The sequence below is a fragment of the Pan troglodytes genome, chromosome 4 (assembly GCF_028858775.2).
Source record: "Pan troglodytes isolate AG18354 chromosome 4, NHGRI_mPanTro3-v2.0_pri, whole genome shotgun sequence".
Lineage (NCBI taxonomy): Eukaryota > Metazoa > Chordata > Mammalia > Primates > Hominidae > Pan > Pan troglodytes.
Genome location: NC_072402.2, coordinates 94432021 through 94451050, shown reverse-complemented (window position 1 = coordinate 94451050; position 19030 = coordinate 94432021). Strand labels below are relative to the sequence as shown.

The following is a 19030-nucleotide window of genomic DNA, read 5'->3' as shown; positions in this document are numbered from 1 at the left end:
CAGAGTAAATATTGGTGAACAAATGGATGAGGTTAAGTCCCTGATACATGCTGGGTTTGGGGCTTTGCACTTTACCTGCATTATATAACTACATCCTTCACCACTGCTCTTCATTTTACAAATGAGGAGACTGGCTTCCATAGAAGTTAAATCATTTGCTCAAATCAAGTTAGTAGGATAAACCTGTTTTCCTATCCCTGTATTGTGCTACTTATTGCACAGAAATTGTTCTTAAAGAGCCAAGTCTGAATCAAATATTCAGTGGAGATGTTGCATTTCCAAGGCAGGTGAAGACAGAAGAGATGATTTTGGGTCAGGACAAGGGTAAGAGTAATGGTTAACAGCTGGCTTCGCTGTTGTAGAAGGTCTGTTTTTAGTGGAGCTATCATGATGAGCTCCTTTAGGATTAATGATTTGAACAATTAGTAAAATTATTGATGTGCTTTGTTGAATAGTACTCAGTGATTTTTAATCGACTGTGAATTAATCTTGCATTCTGAGAGCGTATGAAACAGTAGGTTGAGCTACAACTTAAAGTAGACAGTGAAGTGTTTTCCAGGTTGCTACAGCAGGAGGCCATGCCTTCTGCTCATTGAAAAGTTGTACTGTATTGACATATAATTTTAAAACAACTCTGCATCATTTAAAATTGAATTCTGATCTTTCTAAAACCCATTCCTACTCCCCTCTTTATTCCCAAACTAATAATATGGTATTATGACATGGATTTCTAAGGAACTGGCTGTCTGGAATCTATGCTGAATAAATAATACATCTTGGTCTACATTCGCTTCCTGAATACCAAATCAAAAATTGATGGATTAATGCTGTGAAAATTTATGGGAAAAGGATAATAACCCTTTAAGGTGAAACAGAATCGCACAATGGTCAATCCTGTGGCAAAGCCAGCCTATCTGTCATGTGAGCTCAAGGGGTTAATTAAGATACCCAGAAATGAAACAAGAACAAACATATTTTTCAGGAGATAGCTAAGAGTTTCTTATCTCTTTAAAATCATGGGGAACTTTATGTGGATTTTATCTTGAGACAACAATACATGAATTGTAGATTAGGATAAAAAAATTGGCAAGGTTTGGGTCTTACCGCCATAACTTGCTAAGAATCCCATTCCCCACAGTGTTTCTATAATAACATACAAGGCCAGGCCCATGGAGAAAGACAGCACTTACGTGGTGGAAACTGTTTTGCTTGGCAAAGAAAAGACTCTGCACATTCTGCTTTTTAGATATGTTTTTAAAAAACGAAGTTTGCATCTGTGAGAACAGAACAGAATAACACATTAAATAGACACAATTAAACCTTAATTATAAAATGGTAAACAGTGAAGTCTTTTAAAGTCTGGCAACTGAGAATAAACAAAAGAACTGCAGACAAAAAACAGAACTTGACATCATGAGGCATGAGCTCATTTCATACAGCTTATGTGTACATAATCCTATTCAGACAGCTGGGACGGCCTTCTATATAGAATTTTGACAAATGCTGGAATTTTGGCTTCAGTTTTAACTAAAGTTACATCTGATTAATGTAATAAAATTAATTTTTTAAAACCCACTTTTTCCTCACAAGGTAAAAGGATTCTTCAGCTCTTTGAAAGAAAATGGTTCTCAGCTCCGTTGTGTCCAACAGACAATTGAAACCATTGAAGAAAACATCGGTTGGATGGATAAGAATTTTGATAAAATCAGAGTGTGGCTGCAAAGTGAAAAGCTTGAACGTATGTAAAAATTCCTCCCTTGCCAGGTTCCTGTTGTCTCTAATCACCAACATTTTGTTGAGTGTATTTTCAAACTAGAGATGGCTGTTTTGGCTCCAACTGAAGATACTTTTTTCCCTTCAACTCATTTTTTGACTATCCCTGTGAAAAGAATAGCTATTAGTTTTTCATGAATGGGCTATCGCTACCATGTGTTTTGTTCATCACAGGTGTTGCCCTGCAACGTAAACCCAAGTGTTGGGTTCCCTGCCACAGAAGAATAAAGTACCTTATTCTTCTCATTTTATAGTTTATGCTTAAGCCCCCCGGTGTCCAAAACCCTGTACCCCACGTTTATCATTCATAAACTGTTTCATCAGTCTCCTCGAAAGACTCTGAATAGTCGACTACTGAACAATGAACACCTGGATCTGAGACTAAGCCGGACGATGACTGGGTTAAAGCTCTCCCGGCTCACCCCTCCAGACCTGCTGCCCATCCCTCTTCCTTGCTCCATGCCCAGGGGCTGACTTGTAAAGGCCAAGTCATCAAGCTTTCTTGCCCTTTGGATGTTGGTCAGTGGGGAGCCGGAGAGCTGGAGCTGGGGTCGGAGGAGGTAGTAGGTGGAGGTGTTCTTCCCTGATTCCCTTGCGGGATGCCTCGGGCTGGCCTCCCCTGAGGGTCTTAGCTCTGAGAGGGGACCCTCTTTTCCACACAGCCTTCTCCACCTCTGGATTTTGGTAACTAACTGCTCCCTCCTCATCCCTTCAGGATTAGTGGCCTCAGTGGGAGTCTGGCTTTTACTAGTCCTGGCGGACTTGTGGTTTCCACATAATGTGCTCGCACTTTTGCAAAAAATCTTTTTATAGAACCCTCCTCAGATAATTCTGAGTGTCATCTATTTCCCTGACTGGTACAGTATCTCTTCTGAAAAAGCAGAGTGCATTCAAGTCTGTAGGAAAACCCTTTTCTTAGGGAGGTGATTTTTTTTCTCTCTCTGCTTCTTATTTGGCCTACTTTACAATTTCTAACTAGTTATTGGCATTTACTGACAGTAAATTATTGCAGTCACCAATAAATGATAGTACATTGTGAAACAAAATATTTGCTCATATTAGCAAATAGGACATTCTTCGGCTTTGAAGTCTTTCTTTTGTGAAGACTTCACACACGGTTGCTTCAGCACACAGTTGCTGCTCAGGTTTTATGTATAGATGATAATAATAGAAAGCACAGTTTACTAACATGGTAAACCAACGGAGTTCAAGTCAAGTCAGTTAATACCCTAAGAATTAGATTTTATTTCTTATTCTGAAAACTTGCTACACAGGGACTTATCTAACCCATAGTGTGCTCTGTTGCTGACTTGATTCAAGTTGCAGCGTGTTTTGCGCTGACTCTAAGGTGCGGAAATCCTCACACCTGGCAAAGGAGAATTCAAACTGAACTTTTTGAATATAAGGCAAAAACTTCAAGATCATAAGGGAATATGATTGATTTGATTGATACGAAAAATGTCAAAATGTGTTCCTCTAATACACGACACAATAGAGTGACTTCTGGACATAAATCTGCCATTTATTAAACCATTCACCACAACAAAGAGGTATAAAAGTGGAATTGGAATTTTTATACTTATTTGTTGTAGTGAATGGTTTAATAAAAATAGAAATCACTGGTAATTTCCACCCCAAACTAAACTATTTCCCTTCTTTTAAAAAAATACACAACCAAGATTTTAATGTAAAATATTTTGCTTTAATTGTATTTTATGCCTTGATTAATGAAACATGGAAATATTGATTTTCAGTTTTGGTCACCTGAGGAACCTTTGTTTGCTTTTGGAAAAGCCCATTTTCTAAACAGATACAATATTGCCACAACAATGTGCAGAAACCTTTTTGATAATAAAAATTGTTCTTTTTGCCTCTAAGTGGATATTTGCAATTATTTTCTCCTAACTAGACTGTAAAAAGGGCTGCTTTAGATCCTGTAGCTTACTCCAGTTATTAGTTATTAACACCCAAGTCTCGAAGATATTTCTAATTAAAAAAGAAGGCATATTCAGAGTTCTTTTTAAATAAATGTTGTTTACTTTTATAGGCATCTTTAAACTTCTGGATTTTGGTATGCCATTTAAAAATACTTCTAGATACACACGGAAATTAGTAATACTGCAGCCATATCCTTGCAAACACATCTGTCAGTGTCAGAGGTTTCAAGGTTTTTCTGAAGAAAACAAACAAAAAAGCAAACACCTATACTGCCCAAATGGGAGGATTAGATACATGGTTAGAAATCCCTCAGGAAAAGTGTTTTTTCTTTTCTTGTTGCTGCCTTAAAAATAGAATAATGACTATTTCTGATGGACAGAGACATAGCATTTTAAGCTGGTGGTGTGTAAAATCCCATAGGTATGTGCATGACTTTCAGAGAGTATTTGGCGGGGAGGTTAACAAGATGTGGTGCCACTTAATAAGCAGTGTTATTGTTTTTGCTTGCCCCGCTGCCACAAGTCAGCTAAGTCATAACAAAAGCTTCAAACTGATGCTAAGGAAGGCCATGCCCTTTGGAAATAATAAATTCCCAATCTGTTTTATGTTATGTACCTGACATCTTTTCCTGCATTCTCTACCAGGAAATAAAGATGAAATTAAATATCAAAATTCTAATCGATGATATCAGTGCAATGTTCAGGAACTATTCATTAAGATATTAGAAAACCATTCAAAGTGGTAGGACATCAGAGCCCACTTCTTACATTTCTGTGGGAGAAATGCAGGTTTAAAATTTAATATATATATATAATTTTTTTAAAAGCAGAAGTTTCTTTTTATGTTTGGTAAACTTAAGTTCCATAAAGCCAGATGCTATACAGTGCAAAGACTAATGTGGCAATAGCTCTAAGGACACAGTTGCTGCTCAGGTTTTATGTATAGATAATAGAAAGCACAGTTTACTAACACAGTAAACCAACAGAGTTCAAGTCAGATGAGTACCCTAAGAATTAATTAGATTTTATTTCTTATGCTCGAAATTTGCTACACAAGGACTTATCTAACCTTTATTTTGCTCTGTTGCTGACTTGATTCAAGTCTCAGTGTGTTCTGTGCTGACTGTAAGATGCAGAAGTCCTCACACCTGGCAAAGAAGAGTTCAAACTGAAAAGGGGTTTGGTGCTTCCTGGTTTGTCCAGGTTACCTGTTATTAATTTATTATTAGCAGCCCAAGAGGAGATATGTGCCCAATGTACAATATCTTATGTTTGACTTATAAACATTATCCCAAAGCAACATCAAATACAGTTCAAAAGCCCAAGAGGAAAGGGGGTAATAAGAAATCAGAACACTGAAGAATGTTTAAAACATTGTTTTCTAAACACTAACCAAAAAAATTAAGCGCAAACTGAAAATACAAATGAGATTTACAGGCACTGTGTGTAGAATGTGCAAAAATTCACTTAGCTTTTCTTTTGTTTTTTTGGTGTTGCTTTAAGAAACTTTATCAAATATATTTCTTACAAATATAAAGCTTTCTCTCCCAATTGAAGGCAATTAAAAAAATTCAAAGTTTATCAATACTCAGTACACAGGTGAACCAGTCAAATTCATTTTCTTTCTGGAAAAGAATAACAAACCAATATTTAGGATGTTCAGAGACTCAACAAAAACCATTCTAGAAATCACCCAGAACAATTGTTTTCTGTTGCCAAAGCCTTTTGTTCTTCAAAAGTCACCATCCACCAGCTGAAGATTTTACATGCAGATACCTTAAAAATTTCAAATAAAAAATGCAGTGAATCATTTAATATGTAATTTTCTTGTTACAGACATAGTAAATATACCACTTAGCAAAAGCATTGTATAACAGACAGAAGGAGTTTCCTATAAGTAAACATGAAAGTGGATTAATAGAATTTTTTTTAATTTTGGGAAAAATGTTACAGCAGTTCTACCTAATATAGCTCCTTTTTCCTAGGAAATAAACATGGATCATGGTGAGAGAGCTGAACCCGATTTAACCTATACTTTGATTTCTTTTAGGCTTTGGTCAGTAAGTGCTTGTATGCTTTTAAGGCTTACATTAAGCCCTCTCCTTTCTGAAGATTAAGATAAGGGCCCAGATCTGAAGATCTCAGAAATCCCTTCAATCTGTCCAGTTTCTTCAGCAATTATAAATTAGAATCAAACACAGTACTTTACTTTCCAAAATAATGACAAATAAAAATGGCCAATCTTTTCCTTTGCCCTTGTTCCCAAAACCCTGTAATTTCCACCAGACTCTAAAGGGTACTTCTCCCCACCCCACCACGTATTGGTATTCTGGGGAATGCCAATATCTTCAGGACATTTCGCTAAGTTGTAACATGCTAATTTTGCTTTGCCACAATAACCTGCAGTAATGAGCATTTGGATTTCAAAGATTCAACTAGCCTCAGATGGTCATTCTAAGTGCCTGGCCTAATATTTTTAAAAGCTTTTAATTATAAGATTAAGGTTTTTAAACATTTCAATAGCAAACTCATCCCATTTAGTGCTTTCAGAGAATGACCAATTACTCTGTAGATCTTGCAGTATGCATTTCATGCCAATACTGTAAAGTGAGCATGAATTACTCAAGAGGTGGACTTCACTTCTCTCATCTATAACACATAAATTGGCAGAAGATACAGTTGTCTTCATTTACAAATAAACACCCAACTTACCAGATACCTTAACTTGTATTTCTTTAATCATCTTTTGGCTTGGAAGTTTCCTCTGTTGTCTAAAAGGGAAAGCAAAACCATCCATGAGCTTTCTTTTCTGTATTAAGTATGAGGAGATGGCCTTCTCAGAATTAGGGGACAAAAGATGGCAGTCAGTGGGGAAAAATAAGATGGTCCTTTCAGTTTTTCTTCTTCATCTGGCCAAAATATTGTGAGTTCTTCCTCCTCAAGCTTATAAGCTAAAAATAACCTTAAGTGATCCTGATCCTAAATGTATCACTCTCAGCTTTATTTTTTTAAGGCTAGGGTAGGTTATAAAATATGCATAGGTGTTCTTAAATGGCAATGTTTCATTCTGTGGTGATCCTTCCTTTCCTGTACATAGGGTCATGGCTGTCCAGCAAATCCACTCATCATAAAGGGTTATTATGCTTTCTATTATTTGTTAAAGGGCTGATTAAGTACTTCGTATAACTGAACTTAAATAATAGGCAAATAAGTATTTAATCTGAGATATAATGGCATAACTGCCAATTATCAATGCTGTTTCCTATATCCCTTAAGGGAATCTACTACAGGAAGATTTTAATACATTGTTTTAAAAGCTTTGGTGTAACTGGACTATTGTCTTTAAAGCTACACCTTTAACTCCTCCTTATAGCCAGGGGATCATAGTAATAATCATTTAAATCATATGTTCTTGGAATTGGAAGGGACCTAGAAGTTGTCTAATCCAATTTTCATTTCTCATCACAGCTTGAGTAATTTTAATAATAGGAAGTTTCCAACTTCCATGTTCTAAAATCTATATAAACCACATACTATGGTGGTATTTTAATTAGGGCAAGAAAGACAGGCAAAACACAGGCAAATTGGGTTGTGTCAAGAACATTCATTTAGGATTTTAAAGCACCAGTTACTTAAAAATATATGTATCTATACAAATTCAATTACTTTACCAAGCCATGCTATGGGATAGATAGTACTTTAAGAAATTTTATTCTAAATAGATTCCAGTAGGAAACTAAATGACTGAAATGATAAACCCCACTCTGTGTAACTGCTAAACTAATTTGTAGTATATTTACTGCTCCATTTACCTTTGCTGAATCCTTCGCTTTACCTCCATTCTTAGGTGCTTTGGAGCTGGAAGCAGCCTTCTTGCACTTATCCTAAAGCAAAGGAAATGTAATGAGGCTATGGCTATCACCAATCCATCTAGCAATTAACTAGACTGCAGTTAAATTAATCCAGACCATTCTGAGATCTCCAATTTAATTAAATAATGGAAGACTTTGGGTGTTTTTTCATGATTTTTTTTGAACAACGGTGTCAGAGAATTGTTTAAAGCAGGAGGGAAAAAGGATAGAAATAAGGAGGGAAATGTGGGTGACATTGATGCTCTAATTCCCGTGGTGCATGACTCACCCAGACCTTATTTTGCTAATCAAAACAGAGCTTGTCAATAGATAATAAATGTTGGCAAGGGTGTGGAGAAAAGGGAACCCTAGTACACTGTCAGTGGGGATGTAGATTGGTATGGGCTATGATGGAAAACAGTATAGAGGTTCCTAAAGAAATTAAAAGTAGAACTACTATATGACCCAGTAATCCCTCTTCTGGGTATATACCCAAAGGAGATGAAATTATCACCTTATAAAGATATCTGCACTCCCATATTCACTGCAACATTACTCACAATAGCCAAGATATGGAACAACCTAGTTGTTGATGAATGGATAAAGAACATGTCATGTATATATACATAATGGAATATTATTCAGCCTTAAAAAACGATATCCTACTATTTGTCACAACATGGATGGACCTGGAAGACCTTATACTAGATGATATAAGCCAGACACAGAAAGAAAAGTGATTTCACTTATATGTAGAATATATATAAAAGAAAAAGCTCAAAAACACAGAGAATAAAACATGGCGACCATGGTAGGGAACAGGAGGAGGAAACAGAGATATAGGTCAAAGGATACAAAATAGCAGATATGCAGAATGAACAAGTGTAGAGAGTTAATGTATAACATGAGGACTAAGGTTAATAAAATTGTATTAGGGATTTTGTTAACTAAGTAGATTTTAGCTGCTTTTGTCACAAAAAGTAGTTGTGTGAGAATGATAGATATGTAAATCTGCTTCCCTACAGTAACCATTTTATTATTTCTATGCATCCCAAACTACCATGTTGTAAACCTCAAATATACACAATAAAATGTATTTAAAAAACAAAATAGAGCTTGTCTCGATCAGGACTGGCTTTTGTGTACCAAAAGGCAAAAAAAAAAACAAAAACCAAAACCCTGTTTTCAGTGTTATGGGAGAGAAATGAACAATGGGAAACAACCAAGGAAAGCTGGAGCAGGTTACGTATAAAAATAAAGTCCATTCACCAAAAAAGGCATTACTTACGAGTTACCAGGGGTGAGAGATAGGATGCTGAAGTGGTCTAGAAATTAAGCTACCCAGTATGGAAGGGCTGACAATTCAGTGATCGAGAGCAGTGCCTTAGAACAGCCAAAACAATAGCAAACTGAGATCTGCAGAATTAACTCTTCTGAAAATAACAAGGAGGTACTCATTTCACGTTTCCTTCTATTTGATTTACAAGAGGGTGTAGCTTGAGGGAAAATGCCTCACACTTGTTGAATTACACAGTCGTTTCTCATTCACTTTTAATCACGTTTTGAGCACCTGCTAAGTACCAGGCATTTTGCTAATGAGGAGCACAGAGGTAAAAGACACATCACTACTGTATGAAATGCATAGCTCAGTGGTGTGATACACAAGCACAGAGAGGTAACAGAGAGCAAGGAGGGCATGGAAGAGAGGCCTCTAACTTTGGACTGGGAAGGGAGAAGAAGTAAGACAAGAAAGTCTTCCCTAAGGAGCTGATGCTTGAGCTGTGCCCTGAGGAATGAAGAGTAGACCAGTTGGGCTAAGCAGACAGAAAAGGGGAGGAAGCTCCAGAGAGCAAATGAGCATGAGAGTGCCTGATGTAGTTAGGGCCTGCTCTCACTTTAAATGAACACAGACATAGCATTATTGTGGCACAACCATATAGTGTGGAGATAAAAAATGGTGGCTATGGAAATTACAAAGTAGCAGTTAAGAAATAACATTAAGCAGTGTTTTATAAGTGGACTGTAAGTATAATTATGTAAAACATACATATAGAAAAAAAGGAAATCCACAAAATAATACTGTTTTGGGGGCAGTGGAATTATAGGCATTTTTTCTTTTCTTCATTTTCAGGTTCTCTATATCATCGTTTGATTCATTCTACAGTTTAAAAATTGTAAGGGCCAGGTGCAGTGGCTCAAGCCTGTAATCCCAGTACTTTGGGAGGTAGAGGTTGGCAGATCACTTGAGCCCAAGAGCTCGAGACCAGCCTGGCAACATGGCGAAACCCCCTCTCTACAAAAAAATACAAAAATTAGCTGGGTGTGGTGGTGCACGCCTGTAGTCCCAGCTACTCAGGAAGCTAAGGTAGGAGGATTGCTTGAGCCCAGGAAGCAGAGATCGCAGTAAGCTGAGATCACACCACTGCACTCCAGCCTGGGCTATAGAGTAAGACCCTGTTACAAGACAGACCGATAGATCAATCAATAAATAAAACTTATATGTATGTACACATACACACACACACATTTCAAAGAGTGAAATGTGAAAAAGCACAGTACCTTTGCTGTGTTCTGTGAGGTTTCTGTAGTGGAGGGACAGCTGTCCAGATCTCCTGAGAGAGCATCAATGGGGTCTTGGTCATCTGCAGGTTTCTGAGATATGAGTAGAAATAACCATCAGTGAAGAAGCAGAAGGCAAAATGCAATATGGGGTCTTTTCCCACATCACTTACAAATAAAAGATGTTTCTATAAGAAAAAAACTGACTGACATTCTTTACTAATAATAATGTATTGTAAAGGAGATAGAAAAACAAGAAAATCTTGATGGCTTTTTTTCCATCTACTCTTTAATACACGTTGCTTAGCATTCTCTGAGCCTCAGTTTTCCACCCTAAAGGGCTTTTGTGAAGACTAAAAGAGAGGTAAACAATAGTCACACACATTTATATGCATGCTTTGACAAAGTACCAGGCACAGAGTAGGCATTCAATATGTTTTAGTTTTCTAAAATGCCAAATACCCCTATGGCTAGAATAAAACAAAATTTAATGGAAATATGTTCCTATGGTCTTTACCTTTGAATCCTCTGATTTCTTTGTAGGTGGCTTCACTGGTTTGTCCTTAAAAAGAAGGCAGACTATTGGTTAAGCATAGATATCTGTAAAGGTTTACTTAGGTTTAGGCAGTAGAGAATCTATTGTCCCATGACTTGACTTGGATAAAATGGAGTGTAGACTTGCAATAACTAATAAACCTGAGTCCCCACTATTTCTTTACCAGCTTTGCTTAATTACTATTCTTTATAATCATTTGTGTAGACTTGGGGGAAACATATGAAAGGGTCTGGTCCTGGAAGTGAAAGAAACACTATTTGTGAACCTTCTGCCATCATGTATTATCACTTATAATTCTACTTAAAGTGTTATAAAAAGTTACTTGTGTTTTTACATCTTATTTACTATAGCTTATTACACTTAGTCATCAGGGATTTTTCCCAGCTTCAAAAGCAAGGGCCTTAAATAATAAATTTCCCAAAGAACGCAAGCAGGGTGAGTTGGTACTATCAAAGTGGGAAGGGCTCTAGCAGGATGTGGAATTGCTATCTTGAGGAATACTGAATGCAAGCAAGGAGAATTGGTTCCTGTAATAGGAGACCCTGAAGCTGACACTGCTATTTAAACCAGGAATCATCTTACTCACCAAAATGAATCAGTACAGAAAGAGAAGGGTGTAATTTGGTCTTCCTTGTTTCTTATTTGATGAACAGGCATGGAAAGGGTTATTTATCATCTAATTGACTCAAAAGTTAGAAACTAAATAGGAAAGAGGTGGGGGACAGGCCTGGTTGACCTACGAAAGACTGGCCTCTATCATGTGGGAGACAAAAGGCCAGGGACTTTTTGGCAGAGAAACAGGATTTGTGATTGGGAATATTGCTTTGCCTGTCTTCACTTGCAATAGTGCTGATGGTGATGCAGGAGAAGATAGGGAGACCCCAGGTCTTGGAGCTGCCTTATTAATTTGCCCTATTAATTACCCCAACACCAGCTCCTTTTCTGCTCTCCTTAAACAGAGATTGCTTCCTTTGAAATCCTATCACCTTAGTCATTTTTATAGCCTTTTCTTGAAACAGAGAATCACATTTCTTGGATCACTCTTAAGCATCAGTGAGTGACTGAACAGTATTCAACCCTGTTTATACCACAGAGCCTAGCATATGCATATACAATGATATTGGCTCAAATGAATATTTACCTGCTGGTCGGCTTTGGTGACACATTAGAAGCAGTCAGTCATGATATGTTTTATGCTATTGTAAAGGAGTATAGCTACTATTTATTTCAAGGGAGGTTTGAATTTAAAGATCTTTGTAGCATAAATCCAATCTAGCAATTTGCCTCAGTTTACCTGTCCATTATCATCCAGGAGATGTCTGTATTCAGGTGGGATAGTGTCATCTCTTTCTCCAAGCTTGTCTCTATGTTCAGCTTTAGCTTTTTCCTATATCAACAGTGAGCAGATAGAATTAATATTCATTTCCTCTTTCACTTAGAAAATACATTGTCAAATGCAGCATTCAGCATTTGTTGTACTTTCATGAGGCAAAACATATGGTCTGTTTTTATTTTTTAAGCAACAGAACAACACAGATGACTTCAACAGACTGCTAGTTGGCTAAAATATAAAATCCCGTAGCTTCTGTATGTCAATTCATATCTGTGAATTTTCTAGCTATATTTTAAATGGAAATAAATGATTAAATAATTATCTTCAGAAACCATGTTAGGAGATTAGAACCCAAAGGTATAAAATATCTTTTTCTTTTTTTCTGTATGGTTTCACTTTTCTAATACAAAATCAGGCCACTGTACCTTGCCATTTAGAGAGGTCACATTTACAACTTTGCCTATTTATAAGCAACCCTGAAGGACAACAGCTAATTTGAATGGATGTGCTGACTGCTTGTGTTGCATGGGAGGAAGCCATGCATACCCCACACCTACCTCCCAGAATCCCCTCAGGGAGGCTCCGCTGGTATCTCTGTCACAGATTCAGTGACCTTCCCCTCCAGTGGAGTACAGATTGATTTTTCTATTTCATTATAATTTCATGTTTAAAATATAGGTTAAGTTCACATCAATATTCCTATGACAATGACAGAGTCAAGACCCAAGGATTAAAATTTCACTTATTAGTGAATTTTTTTTTTTTTTACCTTTACTTTATCTTCCATTGGTTTGTTCTCATCTGGGTCAGGCTGCCTTTGTCCTAGACTGTCAGAGAGTTTATCCAAGGCATCATCCAGGTCTTTGTCACTCTGCTAAAAAGCAAATAATGCTGAATTAGTCACTCATTAGCCAAACTGTATCAGAGGCAAATTAGCCCAGGAACTCCATCTTTTCAGGAGGGAACCTGTTTCCTTGGAAGAAAAAGACATCTGGGGCTGGGGCAGGGGAGTAGACAGGGTCAGAGAAGAGAAGGCTAGGAATGGAAGATCAGGAGAAGAGCGGCAGTATCTGTCACCCTACTGGGGTTGGAGGGCCAGCGCCTTCCACCCAACCCTGCCCATCTCTTGGTGAAGATCCCACCAGGTTAAGGAGGTCTTAGTGGCAGCCTCAGGAGCCATATCCAGTGGGTGACCTGGAGGTCACATAAAGGGTCCAAAAGCAAATGAACCAATCATGTGTGCCTTTCATTTAGAAATTAAACACCATTAGAAAACTGGATATGAAAACAAACATCTACTAATGTTGTCAGATGGTTAGGAAGCAAGATTCTGCAACTATAGAGGGTGAGTGTTTCTTTGGTTCTGTGGGTCCTCTCTAAAACTCTAAGATCTTGAGGGGTGCATTTCATAAAGTGCAGCGTGACCCGCAGTTTGTGGGAAGCCATGAAGCTCGGCACTGCCATCCTAATATTTCCTAAAGCACAAAACCCCAGAGACAATCTGGGGTCAGGAGAGTGGAAGGGGCTTGTCTGCCACACTGGTGATGAGTGCCCTGAAAGACTTCAGAGAATTTCTGAACTGGTGGAGAAACCTCTCTTTTCATCTTCAGGAAGCTCATGGAAGCGAAATTGCAGAAATGGGAGCTGGTATTCTAGAGGAAAAAAATTATGGAACAACAATATCACTGTAACTAAGATAGTTTATTTCCTCTAACATTTATTTACTGTATGATTCAGGCAGCTTATTTAACCCCTTTCAGCTTCAGTTTCCTTGGCCGTGAAATGTGAATAATAGTAGTACTTATACTCCTAAGTTGCTGAGAAAAGTAAATGATTGAAAAAGCATTTAAAACAATACTAGTTGTATGTTAGGACCCAACAAATGGTAAATTATTATTAGTATTATTATAGCAAAATCCATATTTTTCAACACATTGCATTCAAAATTCCACCTCTAAATGAATTCAATTAAAATGTGTTTAATATCTACATTGTATAAGACACCATGCTGAACTCTGTCCAATACTGTATAGAACTTTCCAGTTGATTTTCAAAATGTTTTCACATACACTATCCAGTTTTATTTGATGCCCACAGTGGTTCTCAGTGAACTAAGCAGGCTTTTTTTTTTGGAGGTAAAAAGCTCAGGGAAGCTAAGTCAGTTGCTTGAAAACAAATTGTTAAAAAGTGAATAGAACCCAGGTCTTGGGACTGATAAAGCTTTTCCCTGTCATGCTTAGTCACATCCATGATCTTCTATTTTCTTTGAAGCAGTTTTCCTGTTGGAGTGATTTTATTACACAGATCTTTGAAATCATGTCTTCAAATGCTTTCAGTGTATGTAACACTGTTAGTAACAATCTAATAATCACAGCAAAGAAAGCTCCCGTGAATTATCATGGTTTATTTGACTCTTTGATTTCCTAATATTTTTATCTAAATAAAGCTTTATACCTTGTTTTAGTGACATCTTCAAATAAAATGTTAACTAAAAACAAGCCTCTCTGATGGGAAATGTGATCAGAGAAGTGTCATTGTAAAAACTACTTCTTAAAGGCAAAAAAGTTTTTGATTGCAAATGTTTACTGATAGCCTTCATCAGGGCAGAATCTCTGGCCTGAATATTAAGAACTGAAGTGTAAACGGCAGCCTAGGCTATTAATGATTCTTCCTTTCTGTTGCATGGGGACTTTCTTCATTGTGGGTGTGTTTACATACACACATGCACACGCACATGCACATACACACACACGGGGCATTTTACTGGTTTTAAGTGCTTTATTATAATCCAGGATTATAGCTGCTAATGGTAGAGCTGCCCGGGGCCAGGTCTGGGCTTTGTCATTTGTGCCTCTGGATATTTTCAGATGATCCTGAAGCTGACGCAACAGGATGAAAATCCATCAGAATCTCAGACTACAGCACTAAATATGCTTTGATGCTACATCAAAAGGAATGGAAGCATAGCTGACTTCGCTAAAGTTACTTCATCTCCATCTAGCAAATGAGGCACTGTTCTCAACCAAAGGAGATGGGGATCTGGTTTAGGGCAATCCCTTTATAATTTGATGTGCTGTGGTCTCCTTGGTAATGTATAATTTGGTATTGCACAGGTGATTAGTCAAGGAAGTCTGGAAAAGCTTTGGTCCCACAGCCTTGCCTCACAGCATGTAAATAATTAAAACAATATTGATGCTGAGGTTCTTCTACTGCTAGTATGAAAGTGACAAATTTTTACTGGTGTGAATTGGGAAGAAAACAATGCTATTCCATGACGTTTGTAAAATGTTTGTAAAAGCTCAAACATGACAATTCCATAAAATAAACTTGAGGTTAAATAATGGGTAGTAAATTATAGAATGTATAAGAAAAAATATAAAGGAGAAAATCAATTATCAGGAAAGCTAAAGAACTTTTCAAATCTAGTAATTTGAATATAGACACAATGCACTTTATTGCACTTTCAATTCTTATAAAGCAACAATAATATTAAGGTCCTTGACTATGTGTACAATGTTTTCACATATATAGTTTCATTTAATCATTTCAAAGTTAATCTCTGCCATCTCGCTAAATCATCAGTCTCGGCTCTTCTGAAATAGAAGGTGCCTGATCTTCCTAATAATTCTGCCTATTTTCATTTGCTTTAAACAGGCGCCCTATTTTCTTTCTAGTTGTGGCTGCGCAAAAACATTTATCTCCCAAATAAGATGTGCTGCTTACCGAGGTATCACGGGGTGGGGCTCCAGCTTGGGTAGTTGAAGCTGGGGTTTGGGAAACCACTTCAGAGATGGCAGCAGCAAGTTTAGCATCTTCAAATTTCTTTTATTGAAAAAAATTTTATTAGTAACATGTTGTATATAAAATTATGAGCACAATGCCATCACTTAACTATAACTCTTAAAGATAGCTTAATGACTGTTTATTCTCTTGACCAAATAGACTCATAATAACATATAATTTTAAAAGAAATTTAAATTCTTTCTTCTCTATTGTATTATTTTATACAATTTGCTATTTCTATTTCCTTCTCATATTGATTATTCTAAATACTATGCAATAATATAACTTAGAGTTCCATGGTTTGTTTACACATTTCCTGTTGTACATTTAGGTTATTCAAAGTTTTCAGCTCTTTTAAAATTGCTCTGAATAAGTTCTAGTGAGTGAGTTATGGTGCTGGCTATATTTTGCCAAACTGCCCTCTCAAATGTTGCTAGGAATTCATACTGCGAAAAGCAATGAATAAGCATGCCTGTTTTCCCATGGCCTTGCTTGCCAGAATTTGACTTTTATTACATATTTTTATTTCTGATAATCAGTGTAAAATGATATACTACTATTGCTTGTATATTGTGGTATATGGTGTCAGGTTTCAGGGTTTTTTTTCAACGTTAAATATTCTAGAAACTTTCTGAAATAATTTCTGTTTAAAAATATTGAATATTTGCTTCATTTCAAATACTCCCTTTTGACAAAAAACTTAGGTATAACTGTTGATGAAAAACCAGAAAAAAGTCCAGAACTCTTTGGTGACTCCAACTATGGATAGCTTATTTTGAAAAAGGAGAATTGCAAATTTTACCAAAAGATGGAGAAAAGCACATTAAAAAGATACCAACATTCAGAAATTCATTTCAGCATGTTATTATTGGAAATTATTTAAACTAATTTAGATAACTATAAGATACTTATTGTCCATTTATACCCTGTAAAGCCATTTTAGAATGTAATATTTTAGGTAATCTAAAATGTACTAAATTAAATTCATTTTTAGTTATGAGAAATCTTTGCTTATGTGACAAATGAAAAGAATAACAAGTTGTCAAATGAAAAGAATGACATTGAAACATTTGTATTGTCTCTTCTTAAACTATCTTATTGACTTATTATTTAAGCCTTTTAATACTAAGTATGAAACAACCTATGGTCTGGAAATTTGTATCGCAAAGCTATATGTGCATATGTTATTTAATTCATCTAACGCTACACAAAAGCATAAAATAATGATTTTTCACTCTCTTTAAAAATACTAAATCATTTATGTCCATTTCTCAATTTTTTCATTGATCTATGCTTTGAGTTTGCTTTCTCAACATTATTGTATTTTCCATTTATTATTACTGTATAACATATGCTAGTGTTTAGTTGGATTAATCTTACCTAAAAGTACTGAAAAATGCTTTTTAGTACTTTTTCATATTTTATACATTTATTTTCCAAATGTATCATTGAATAATTTTATTGAGTTACAAAAAGTATCTTATTGCTATTTAATAAAAAATTAACATATAAAATGACTTGAATTGTCATCATTCTTTTTAAGATATTTAGTTAAACTGACTTAATGTATGGCCTTCAATTTTTTTTGTGTCCTTATTTTTCTGATCATTTCTCCTTTTATAGTTTACATAAGTCTGATCTCATATTAATTACATTTTCTCATCTGTTGTTACTAAACATGGTATAATGTTACTTACAAATGTATTATCTACAAGTAGTGCTATCCATAAATATATTCAAATGTTCCCTTTTAATGTTTGTCATTTTTTTCATGTGTTGTTAATGATTCTTCCATGTGGTAATAAGCAGAAATGACAATAAACTTTTCATAGTTTCTGCTTTTAAAGAAATTGCCTCCAGCATGATATTGAATATTTGATTCTGAAAACTAAAGACTCTTTAACACATTAGGGGATTGCCTACTTTTTAAAAAGTTTTTATTTATAATATGAGTATATGTAAAATTTTAAATAGATCTTTTACATGGACATAATTATTTGTTTCTATTTGATATACCACTACAATATATTGACAATTTTCCTGCTACTGAATCAATACTTATAATGGCAAATAATTTCTTAACTGTTTGTTATATTCTATGTATGCTGTATGTAATTTTTACATCTACACATTTAAGTAACTTTAGCTGATACTGTTATATTTGTCAAATTTTAAGATTAGCACCATAATTACTCATAGAAGCAACTATGTGACCCCATCTTTTTCATGACATATTTATGCCACATAAGAACTGAGTGTTCAACAGTTAGAGTCATCTTTAAACCTTCAGTAGAAGGACAGTTTGAAAATCAATGCAATATTTTCTTCAGTCTTTTTTTAGGTTTTGTGAATTACGCAGTTTAATATTTTTGTTTAATCTTAGAAAATTGTTGTACATAGTGTTTCCTAATAATTTATTTGTGCTCTGTACTGATTATTGTATTTTCTCACATTTATGTTAAATTTTATTAGTAAGATTATTTTCTCTATCAGTTTTGTAAAATGTTAAAAATTCATAAAAGCCAACTGACTATTGGCTTTAAACTACCAATAATTTAGTTGATCTCTATATTATTATATTACTCTGTTAAAATTTAATTGTATTTTTTGTAAGGTTTTTTTCCCTCTTTTATATTTGCTAGTATTTTATAAAGTATTTGTTATTTCAAAAGAAACAACTATTGGCCAGTTAACTTTCATGCTGCTATTTTCATTTCCTGGTATGCTTATTGCTACTTTGTTTTTGGTGGCTACCTTATTAAAACTTTTAGAAATTTCAGTTTAAAATTCAATAAGCATTTAGTTTATCAGGTTTCTCTTTTTCTCTTTCTTTACTATTGATAAAGGTGTTTATGACAATGTATCACAGGAATACTGCTTTGACTGCTTCTCAAAGATTTTTACTTGTAATATCTTTGATGTTTTAAAATAGTCTATTATCAATGTGATCTCAGTATTATTAGGGGAATAGTTTTAAGTGTTTCTTTTTATATAGCATTTCTGTTCTATTATATCAAAGAGCATGGTACGTACAGGAGCTACTCTTTTACAGATGAACACTAATTATGAGCCATATGTGATACTTCTCCCCCAAATTTCTTGAAACTTTCCACTAAATAACTATTTTGATTATTTGGTTCTCATGATGATTAGTTATTTCTACTTTATTAACTATATTGTTGACACTAATGTTTCCTTTGCTAATTTTCTAAGAGTAAGATTTTTTTTTTAAAGGTTG

At 35.4% G+C, this 19030-nt stretch overlaps 2 protein-coding genes across 58 annotated transcripts in view; one reads left to right on the top strand and one right to left on the bottom strand.

Annotated features, from left to right (window-relative positions):
• ERAP1 (endoplasmic reticulum aminopeptidase 1) overlaps positions 1-19030 on the top strand; it is a 63083-nt gene that overhangs the window by 36380 nt on the left and 7673 nt on the right. For 3 of the 8 annotated variants that reach the window (XM_063811397.1, XM_063811402.1, XM_063811403.1), the window contains exons 19-20: positions 1591-1738; positions 14877-17306. In XM_063811397.1, coding sequence (XP_063667467.1) covers positions 1591-1738; positions 14877-14905 — 177 coding nt within the window. In that variant the 3' untranslated portion in view covers positions 14906-17306. Of the gene's footprint in view, positions 1-1590; positions 3651-9692; positions 10122-14876; positions 17307-19030 lie in introns of those variants that run through there. The other 5 variants (XM_063811398.1, XM_003310766.7, XM_063811400.1 and 2 more) reach the window with 4 other exon arrangements.
• The window catches only part of CAST (calpastatin), a 112255-nt gene continuing 96678 nt past the window's right edge, over positions 3454-19030 (bottom strand). For 25 of the 50 annotated variants that reach the window (XM_054684449.2, XM_054684445.2, XM_016953531.4 and 22 more), the window contains 8 exons: positions 15733-15831; positions 12779-12883; positions 11971-12063; positions 10638-10682; positions 10121-10213; positions 7523-7594; positions 6423-6481; positions 3454-5486 (listed from right to left, as the gene is read on the bottom strand). In XM_054684449.2, coding sequence (XP_054540424.1) covers positions 6446-6481; positions 7523-7594; positions 10121-10213; positions 10638-10682; positions 11971-12063; positions 12779-12883; positions 15733-15831 — 543 coding nt within the window. In that variant the 3' untranslated portion in view covers positions 3454-5486; positions 6423-6445. The remainder of the gene's footprint in view (positions 5487-6422; positions 6482-7522; positions 7595-10120; positions 10214-10637; positions 10683-11970; positions 12064-12778; positions 12884-15732; positions 15832-19030) is intronic. The other 25 variants (XM_063811404.1, XM_063811406.1, XM_016953536.4 and 22 more) reach the window with 3 other exon arrangements.